The 10028-nt window shown below is 37.4% G+C and overlaps 1 protein-coding gene across 4 annotated transcripts; it reads right to left on the reverse strand.

Moving 5' to 3' along the window:
- Positions 1-618: 618 nt before the first annotated feature.
- TMEM126A (transmembrane protein 126A) lies at positions 619-8909 on the reverse strand. Of its 4 annotated transcripts, none has more exons than XM_082410279.1 (5): positions 8766-8909; positions 6622-6717; positions 2770-2963; positions 1495-1609; positions 619-854 (listed from the first exon to the last, which is right to left on the reverse strand). In XM_082410279.1, the coding sequence occupies exons 1-5, from the start codon at positions 8807-8809 to the stop codon at positions 662-664; spliced, it is 642 nt and encodes a 213-aa protein (XP_082266405.1). In that variant the 5' UTR covers positions 8810-8909; the 3' UTR covers positions 619-661. The 4 variants fall into 4 exon arrangements, with proteins under 4 accessions (XP_082266405.1, XP_082266404.1, XP_082266407.1 ...); XM_082410278.1 differs by having other exon boundaries at positions 8751-8898; XM_082410281.1 differs by having other exon boundaries at positions 6622-6752; positions 8766-8880.
- Between the last annotated feature and the right edge of the window lie 1119 nt (positions 8910-10028).

A 10028-nucleotide genomic window follows, 5' to 3' on the forward strand; every position in this document is an offset into this window, starting at 1 on the left:
AGCATCATCATACAGCCAAAAAAAATGGCTCAGGTCTATGTGCTTCTAAAGTACTATACCACACTAGATGAAAGCTTCAAAGATGATAGAATTTGCCTTAATCTTATAAGAGTATAGCTTTCCAGTGATACAAATAAGATGACTTTTGACGTAGGTAACTATCATTAGGACAGCTCAAGCTGAGCCTGAATAATCATCTCTGAAGAATACTGGGAATTGATCCTCTGTGAGGAATGTTTTTAAATATGTTCTAAGATTCTATGAAAGAATAATACCTATGGAAACAGTGAATTGAGAAAATGAAGTGTAACGTTTCTGTAGTGTATTGATACTCCCCGCCCTGGCCCCTGCCATTTTCATTCCTGTTTGGATTCTTTATGAGGTTTTCAGTGAAAACTGTTGTGTGGTTTTTTCCCCTGTGTTACAGACCAAACTGCCTAATGTAAAGGAGTAGAGCAAGCAATGTGGGAGAGACGGTATTGGGAACACGAGAGAAGTAGACTCTTGTCTAAGTGGGTAGTGTTGAATAATTTAAGTATTCAGCCTTTTGTTGTAGATCCCAGAATTGTACCTCATGTGATAAATTACAAGTCTTATTTATTCATACTTAGATGTAGGTTATTTTTACAGTTTTATTTTTGTGTACAGATTTGCTTAACCATCACTGAATTTCTAGGTCAGGTTCAGGTAACTGAAGAGCCTTTATAAGTAGTTTATATTGCCTAGACCCAAGGTATGCTGCAAACCCAGTCTGGAGCAAAATGGGAAATAACATCTTTCTAAAGACAGGCTTAGAAATCCTAATCCAGTAATTTAAGATGTTTCCTTTCTCGGGTAGCAGGGCTGAGTTATACCTGTAAGAAAACATTGAGACAGTTCACTAGAAAAGACAGTTGTATCAAGTGGCAAATCTATGTACAATACATATTAATTCCAGAAGTCTTAAAACTAGCTTAGGTAAAGACTGAGGTAATGCTATTCTCTTCAATGTCTATTAGTCATAAAAACTGCCCTTTTGTTTTCTTTTGTCCTTTTCTCCGTTTCACCTCTGGAAGCTCATATAGTATAGATTGCTTGGTACAAGAGTTCATCAGAGAATAACTGAATTATTTTGGTTTATAGTGAGACATTTTCTGATGGAATTTTCTTTTAGAGGAAGTACTCAAACCCTAAGAACATTATGCATATAATGTAGCTTTCATGCTAGTCACAGTACTTTTTGCAGCTTTGTAGCTAGCATTCCATATATAAAGTTAAGAACCTGAACTACACACCCAAGAGGTAGTGTGATAAATTTCTAGAAGTGTTTTCAAATTCTTGAGAAGTATTCTTTGATTACCCAGAAAAAACAAGTCTTGTTAACTCTTTCAAGTCAAACAGGTAACATTGCCTTAAAAATAGAAAATGTACTTGCTGTTTTAAAGTTCGCATTTTCTAGGCAATCATTTATATATATTATTAAAGTTTTTCGATAATTATGGAAAACAATCCTACCTGGCTGCTAGGCCACCATTCACAGGGATAGCCAAGAAAACAGGGTACAGGCCACCAAAAACAAGACCAACCAGTCCACCTCGTGTTATGGTACAGGTTTCACAATGTAAATCACCTAGGAAATAAATTAGTTCTGCAAATGGATAGTCAAGCAAACATTTAAAGAATGCAAGGTCCCCTTATATGCATCACAGGTACTCAATTTTCAGCCAGTAATACAGCAAATGCATTTCTACAAGGCATGTTAAAAGGTATAATTACATATATGGATAATCTAAAACAGCCAGGAATAACTGATAAAACCATCTTAGGAAAAATTCCCTAATTTGTTTTGAACTTGAATATAATAATCTAAGTGTGCACTGCTAGCTTTTTGCGCATGTATTAGCAAACCTGAGCTAATATTTTTGTCTTTAAGAAACTTTTAAACCCATGGGAAATTTAACAATCTGATTTATCTTACATTTTTACATTATACAATGTGATTTTATTTTTATAAAATTGTTTATTTATTTCCAGATTAGTACAAGGTATTAAAAATAGAAAGCTAAGCTAACCTATGTTTTCACTCATTCTGTTCAGTTTATTGTGCAGTAGGTTTCCCTGCACATAAAAATTCTTTCCACACTGATCTTGGGGATTCAAGCAAATACTCATCTAATTTAAACAAATCTGAAGTAGCACTTAAGAGAATTTAAATGGACTGTCTTCCTACTACCACCTATGGTAATAATTTTTTAAAAATTATTAATCAGAAATTCTTTCATGGTTTAGCTATACTTGGAGTACTCAGCAAATATGGTGAACTGTCCAAAGGAAATCAGGTCTCCATGTATTTGATAACTATTGCACATATACACATTTAGTGCTTTAGAGATTTAGTGATTTTTATGGGAACAAGATAAAGTCTTGTTCCCATAAAAATTTTTTCCCCCTTAAGAAAATTGTATAATTTTTTAAAAATTAAGGCAGTCAGCATTTAAAAAAAAAATAAAAGTTTCCAAATATGTCTTACTAAACACTGTGGGAGAGATAAGTTAGATAAAGGAAAGTATTTAGAATTACTGTGTATATATTTTACTTGTTTGGTAGACCATGCTAATCTGAATTAATTGCTGCTTTACATAGAGAGGCTAGCAAGCTTCAGTCTTATCCAAGAAGTGACTATATTACAGCATATAGCCAATTGCTACGATTATTTAAGGATTAATGTAAGGTGTAAATAATGTACATATACCAAAGCAAACTTGCTGGTGACAGTGAAATAGAATTTACCTGTATTCAAAGGTAAACTTACAAAACCTTTGTAAGATACGTGTGCCGTCAAAAATGGGATCACTGCCATTGGTAAGCCAGCAGCTACAGGAGCCTGTGTCACATGTAGGATGCGTCGAAAGAGACTATTTGCTATTAGGCCACAGAGAGCAGCATTAAGTCCAATATATGTTGATCCATTTTCAAGCAGATTCCTGAGTCGGTGAGAAAAAACAGTAACTTTTTGGCTGTACTGTGTGTGTAAGCTCTCCAACAATTCTGGCATATGTTACAGAATTTATCAGGACTTCAGGATTAACAGGATCCAACATTTATATCTTATAGCTCCATAAAACAAAAACCTTTTAAAATCATTATGTTTTACATATAGATTTTTATTCTAAAAGGCTTTGAATCTGGTCAACACTTTAAGGATACAGTGATACATTTAGTTTTGCTAAATGTATTGTGGGATTTTGCAAAGAATATTGGTATGGAAATTCCACCCTCCCCCCCCCACCAAGTATATAGCAGGGAAGAGCTTCTGAAGAGTCTGACTTGGATGCCTCTCTAGGCTCCCACAATACCCAATACTTCTGTAGCAGAACACATTATAAGGTGGTACTAGCTTATCACAGATTTACCTGTCAGCCTTCCCAACTAGTCTGTAAACAACTTGAAGACAGTGGATACAAAGATATAAATATCTTGGTTTCAACAGCACCTGGCACACAGAAGGCATTCAATAAGGTGAAATTGATGTTTCCTTTTACTCTTCCTTGAAGCATTAGAGTCAGGATTCGGGGGGTGGAGCAGTACTAACATTTAAGGGATACTCTATGCTAGGTACTTTATAAGAACTCATTGAAATAAGAATAAATTGATGTTTTGGGATAGTAAGTGGTAGAACTGGTTTTTAAGGAAGGCATGTATGAGATTTAAAATGCATGTTCTATGCATTCTTTAGTTTTGGGGAAAAAACCTAAAACTGCTGAATATTGAAAGTATCCAATTCAAAGCCTTCAGTCTATCACTTCTTTACCATCTGCTTTGCTTCCTATAACACAGGCGTCAACCTCTTTATTTTCTCATTACTCTTTTTTTTTTAAATTTATTTATTTATTTATTTTATTTATGGCTGTGTTGGGTCTTCATTTCTGTGCGAGGGCTTTCTCCAGTTGTGGCAAGCGGGGGCCACTCTTCATCACGGTGCGCGGGCCTCTCATTATCGCGGCCTCTCTTGTTGTGGAGCACAGGCTCCAGACGCGCAGGCTCAGTAGTTGTGGCTCACGGGCCTAGTTGCTCCGCGGCATGTGGGATCCTTCCAGACCAGGGCTCGAACCCGTGTCCCCTGCATTGGCAGGCAGATTCTCAACCACTGCGCCACCAGGGAAGCCCTCTCATTACTCTTAATTAGGCAAACTAGCCACACACAATATCCCCTCTAACTTCTATGGTTAACACTCAACTTAAGACAGGTTTTCTAGGAATTCCTAATTGAGCTTTCTACATTGTGTAAGGTACTACTTTTCTTACCTGTCACTTTGCAATCACAGTGGTACTTGTCATTCAATCATTGAGCACTTATTGCATGCAGCAGACTTGGTGATGAAGGCACAAAAAATTATCTTCAGTGTTTTCATAGTTTATTATTGGAGAATGAAAGATATGTAAACTTGATATATTGGATTGGCCAAAAAGTTCGTTCGGATTTTTCCATGAAAAACCCGAACGAACATTTTGGTCAACCCAATATAACAAAAGTGTATTAAAATGGTGATGTTAGTACAAGGGAGGCAGTTTAGAAACTTAGGGTACATAAGACAATATTTAAATTGTGATGAGGGCCTAGAGAGCTACCAAACAACAAAACACATGAATGTGAAAAGACCTGTGTATTCTTGTGGGAGCTGAGGGAATGGGAAACTTGAGCACTTCCTCTAAAATATTTTTATTTTTGTAACAATACTGTGAAGTATGTATTATCTTCATTTTTAGTCATAGGAACAAATGCTCAGGTAAATAATTTGCCCATATATATTATATGTTATAATTATTACAAATATATACATTGTAATATGTTGATATATTAATGTTAAATATTATTAAAAATTACATAAGTAAGTACCTAAATATAACAAGGAGTGTAACTGGAATCTGAATAGCAACGTTTGCTGTCTCCCAACCAGATTTTAATTTCCTGTGGCTTAAAGTCACATTGTTTAGTTAATATAATAATTCAATACAAAATTGTTATTATCTAGCAGCCCCATTGCCAGTCAGTGTTCCCAAAAAGTGCCTATACAATTAGAAACGTGAACTCAAGATTTTTTGGCAAGATAATACCCATAAAATAACTAGATACATGAACTAACACATGAAATATAAGACCAGAAATAACAAGAGGCAATGAAATAGATGGCACATGAAATTATTTTGTAGATAGTGAAGTGTATGAAACTAAAAAGAACTTTTCAAATAACTATTAAACATATCTAAATTGGTAATGCAAGAAATGAGGATTCAAACTTAGGAGAACTAGGATAGATAAAATAGAAGCAGAGGAAAAATAGCGAACAAAGCAAAGATGAGATGCTGTCATCTGCCCTGTTACGTGCCACTGTTCGAAAGCAGTTTATTCCAAATTAAAGCTTACTTTGCAGTTCCAGATTACTTCCCCATTGATTATTATTTCTAATTTGGTGAAAGTCCCAGTAACACAGCCTGCTTGCTTCTCTTCAAGGCTGTCACATCTCTATTCTTCCTGGCTTTCCCTACCTTACTGGCCTGGAAACATGGGCACATGTCTTTTACTTGCTTAAAATGTTTCTGTTTACCTCTGGAAAACAATAACAAAACGATGTACAGTGTGTGTGTGTGGTGGGGGGAGAGGGAGGTTGGATATACATCTTATTACTACCCTTGGTTTATGGGTTCTCCCTTGTTGAGCTGGTGTCAGCAAGATTGGAATTTGTGCAAGATAGTAAGATTATACTTCCGAAATGTATTTCAAATCCATTCTTTTTTCACTTCAACTGCCACCACCACTCACCAGGATTACTATGCCAGTTTTCCTACTGGTCTTCTTCCTTTTCTCACCTACCTTAAATCTACTTTCCAAAAAGCAACTGTAATGTTCTTTGGAAATGTTAGCTGGATCATTCCCTGCTTAAAACAACTCCTGTTCCTTCAATCTTATGCCCACTTCCCTTGTACTTCAGTAACACTGGTTCCTCAAATATGACAAACTCGTTGCTGTCCTGTGGCTTAGGCATATGCCATTCCTTCTTCCTCTCCAGGCTGACTCTTCTTCATCCTTTTTGGTCTCAGATTTTCAGTTGAAATGGAATGTTAGAGAGGCTGCCTGAAGAACATGTTGTGGGAGAGTACTGGAGTTCACTCAGCATTGTCTTCAAAGATCAGTATGTTTCCTATATAAATTTAATAATATCTTAAAGATCTTTTAGCCATGATCCCATTTCTCTGACATTCCTTGTCTAGCTATGTGTGTTACATGGCACTCTCTTAGACTGTTAAGTGTAGTGATAGAAATGAATTGAGAAGACAGTTTAAAACCTATTTTAAAGGTTTGTTATTTAAATTAGTCCATAAATATATACATCTGCCTATACTCTAAGCCAAATGGAAAAACTGGGAGAACTATCAGATGTCCAAAGAAATGAATTTTTAGCCTTGACTTAAAGGAAAATGGCTAATCTCTCTGAACCTTGGTTTTCTCATCAATGTAAGAAAAAAAAATCTCAATTTCCTTCTGACATTCTATGTTTGTTTATATTCAAACCGAATAAATTTGAGATGAATCAATGATGAAAATCCACCTGATAAAAGAATTTTTTAATTAAGGGATCTTACCTTTCTGCTTCTGGAAGTTGGTTAATTTTTCTGGTTATGATTTCAATTAAGTTCTTCTTGACAGTACCATCTGGTTTATGATTTTCCATCTTGAGCCTTAAATTAAAATGTCATTTTTCAATAATGTGCATCTATAGAAAAACAGCAAAAGGGCTTATAAAAAGCCTTTGAAAGACCATAAATATTTAATTTTAAAAAGTAGCCATAGCTTTATTTCATAATCTGAAAAATTAATGCATTAGACATCCCCCCCAAAACCCCCACAATTCTATGAAATAGAAACCAGAACATGGAAGACAACACATAAAGCTTATAGGAAATACAGAATATCTTTGTAACCCTTAAAAATATTGTAAATTTGCTAACGGCACTAACCATAAAACACATAAAGCTAATATTAAACTAATATTAACCAATTAAAATGAACTTGTGTTCATTTACAGATACCATAAAGATAAGCCAGTTGGGGATTGGGGAGAAAGTGCTTGCAATATAACTGACAAAGGAGTAGTTGGTACCCAGAATATGTAAAGTATTGACTAGTACAAATCAATAAGAAAAAGGCAACCAACCCAATAGAAAAACTGACGAAAGGTTTGAACAGGCACTTCACAAAGAGGAAAGTCAAACACAATAAATATGAAAATATGCTTAACCACTATAATCAGGAAAATAGAAATTAAATTTCAATTACTGGCAAGAATGTGGGGTAACTGAAACTCATGTGCTGCTGGCGGAAGCATAGGTACAACCACTTTGGAAAAGAATTTGGTACTTAATAAGTAGAAGACACATACACCCAGCAATTTCACATCTAGGTATACCCTAGAGCAGAGGTCAGCAAACTTCTCTAAAGGGCCAGATGGTAAATATCTTAGGCTTTGTGGGTCACATAATGGTCTTTTGTTGAATACTTAAAAAAAAAAAACTTAAAAAATATAAAAATCATTTTGGCTGGCCGTAAAGAAACAAGCGATAGGCTTCGTCTGGCCCACGTCTGGCCCACTACCTGCCACGTCTGGCAGGTAGTTTGTTGATCTCTGCGCTAGTTGAGGTGAATAAAAGATTAAGGGAATGGGTGAATGATGAATTTTAGCCTGAAGATTTAGCTCATTAGATAAGATTTCAGGGTAGCAGAGTTAAGAAAAGCAAAAAGTTCAGAAAGAACAGACAACATGACTCTGAAATTTAATTTTATTGGTTCACTATTCATTTGCTACAAGATTAATTTATAACACTAATTTAACAAATATTTACTGGGTAGCCATTAGATGGCTTGGAAAATGTTCAGTACACTGAATTTCATATCCCTAAACTTAAAGTCAACATAAGTAGTACAATGCAGGCTTAGAAGTTTACGTCTGGGTTTCCCGGACTCAAACTTTTTGAGGGCCTTGGTTACAATAACGTAAGATCTGTGCCCTACAGGAACTTTGAATAATTTTATGTTGGGGGGTTGGGGGGTGTGGTGGAGAGAGAGAGAAAAACAATCAAATTCAGTATATATAAAGTGTACAGTGTATATGTCTGAAATACTGTTACATCAGAAAGTCCAGCCTAATTCTATCACTAGTTTTCTGTTCTATGCTCTGCATATTGGTGAGGTTCCTGGTTCTGTGAACTAGCCATTTCTAAGGTGTCGCTATTAAAAGTCGCCCTTAATTCGGTAAAAGTTCTGATCTGGCAGCCCGCAGTAGGCCATTGTATCCCGGTTATTAATAATAAATCCCTATCAAAGACAATGCCACGTTTAAATATTACAAACATTTCAAAAGGCTTTTGCATTAGCTATCTCACATCACTCAAGATAGCTCCCGAGATAGACAAATGAGGAAAGTGGGGCCTCTGAAAATGAAATTAGGCCAAGGTCACCCTGTAAATTGGCAGTAATCCGGGGATTAAATTCAAGCAGGCTTTTTTTTTTTTTTTTTTTTTGCCCCCTATAGGCTTAATTTAAATATAAGATCTTTTTTTCTAGGGTGGAAAGTGTAGGGCGGTCGGTGCGGTAGAACCGACTCGCCTCCTCCCCTTGCGACTCAGTCCCGGGATCTCATTCCCACGCTGCGGTTGAACAGCATGTCACCACGCTGTGCTTCTCTTGATACTCGCCTTTTACTGCACCCCTTTACCCGGAATGCCGGTACCTTACGCTCTCCTCCCAGCGGTCGCTGCCTCCTCCGGTCTCCATCCGCCACGCGAGTGCTCACTCCAACCTTCGCTCAAGTCGCCCGGGCGCAGCCATCTTGGCTGACACGTGACACGGCCCGAGGCGGGCACTGGGTCGCGGCCGGGCCGCTGATTGGGCTTCCAGGACCGAGGTTGCGCTCAAGGACCTTCCGGCAGTGGGAGGTGCTGTGCCTCGCAGCAATGAGGTTTGGAGACCGCGGAGGGTACTGGTTACAACCTACCCACGCCTCAGGATAGAGACTGCAGAAATTGTGAAATTTCCGGATGAAAGTTGAGTGATCTTAAACCTGCCCCATTCGTTGAAAATCTACCTTAGGTATGTTACTTAAAACTTCCTGGCCAATACATTATACTTCGTGTATTGACCTGGGATATATAAAAACTGCACAACCCTTGGCAAACGAGATAGGTACTCAGTTAAAAAGAAGTCGAAAAGTACCTGAGATTTCTTTGCTCCATCGATATTCTATTCTCCCTTGGACCTTGAGCTCCTTGTGCCATGTTACGATTTGGTTGATTGTGCCACCATAATCTGAGCACCTCAAGAGCAAGCAGGAGCTTGTTTTTTTCTGAGGATCTGTGGGCCCCTGTAGAGTATTGCTTATAAAAGGAGGATTAGGTGAATGAGACGAAAGAAAAACTGCAAAGAGAGCAAAGGAGTCTTGTGGCTCCAACAGTCAGGACAATTGAGAATCAAAGTCTTGGACCAAACCTCTGAAGACCTCTGTTTCAGGTCTCCCCTTCGCAGCCTCTTTCCTCACTTATAAAGCAGGAGGGGAAACAGTCTCACTGATTATTTTGTAAAGTTGTGAGGATCCTATAAAAGCTCTTACCAAGGTTGCTTGGAAAATCATTGAGCTTTATCTAGGGAGAAAGTGGTATTCAAGATAAAGGGGGAACACTTCATAGAAGAGGTGAGCAGGAGAAGACTCCGCTACCCCCACTCCTTCACTGAGAGAGATTTATCTAATGTCAAAATCGTGGCTTGTCAACGAACCAGAAAATAAAAACAGATCCTCATATTCTGAGGTGGAAAGTCAGCGTACGTCCCAATCGGAAAGTTTCCGAGGTAAATGAGGAGAAAGTTTGGGAAAACCAGCTTTTTCGAGTCTAACGTGTGTGTGTGTGTGTGTGTGTGTGTGTGTGTGTGTGTGTGTGTATGTGTGAGAATATCTTTTCCCCCCAACACTCCATTTTATACTCTTATTCCAATTTAATTT

The sequence above is a fragment of the Balaenoptera physalus genome (assembly GCF_965194825.1).
Source record: "Balaenoptera physalus genome assembly, chromosome: 10".
NCBI lineage: Eukaryota > Metazoa > Chordata > Mammalia > Artiodactyla > Balaenopteridae > Balaenoptera > Balaenoptera physalus.

Bases quoted from the DNA above. Each gene is read 5' to 3' on its own strand.
- TMEM126A (XM_082410278.1), bottom strand. From the start codon at position 8,809: ATGGAGACCGGAGGAGGCAGCGACCGCTGGGAGGAGAGCGTAAGGTAC. The intron at 2,964-6,621 runs GTAAGATCCCTT...TCACCGACTCAG, and splicing joins CAACTTCCAGAAGCAGAAAG to GAATCTGCTTGAAAATGGAT. The intron at 1,610-2,769 runs GTAAATTCTATT...TTTATTTCCTAG, and splicing joins AAGTTTACCTTTGAATACAG to GTGATTTACATTGTGAAACC.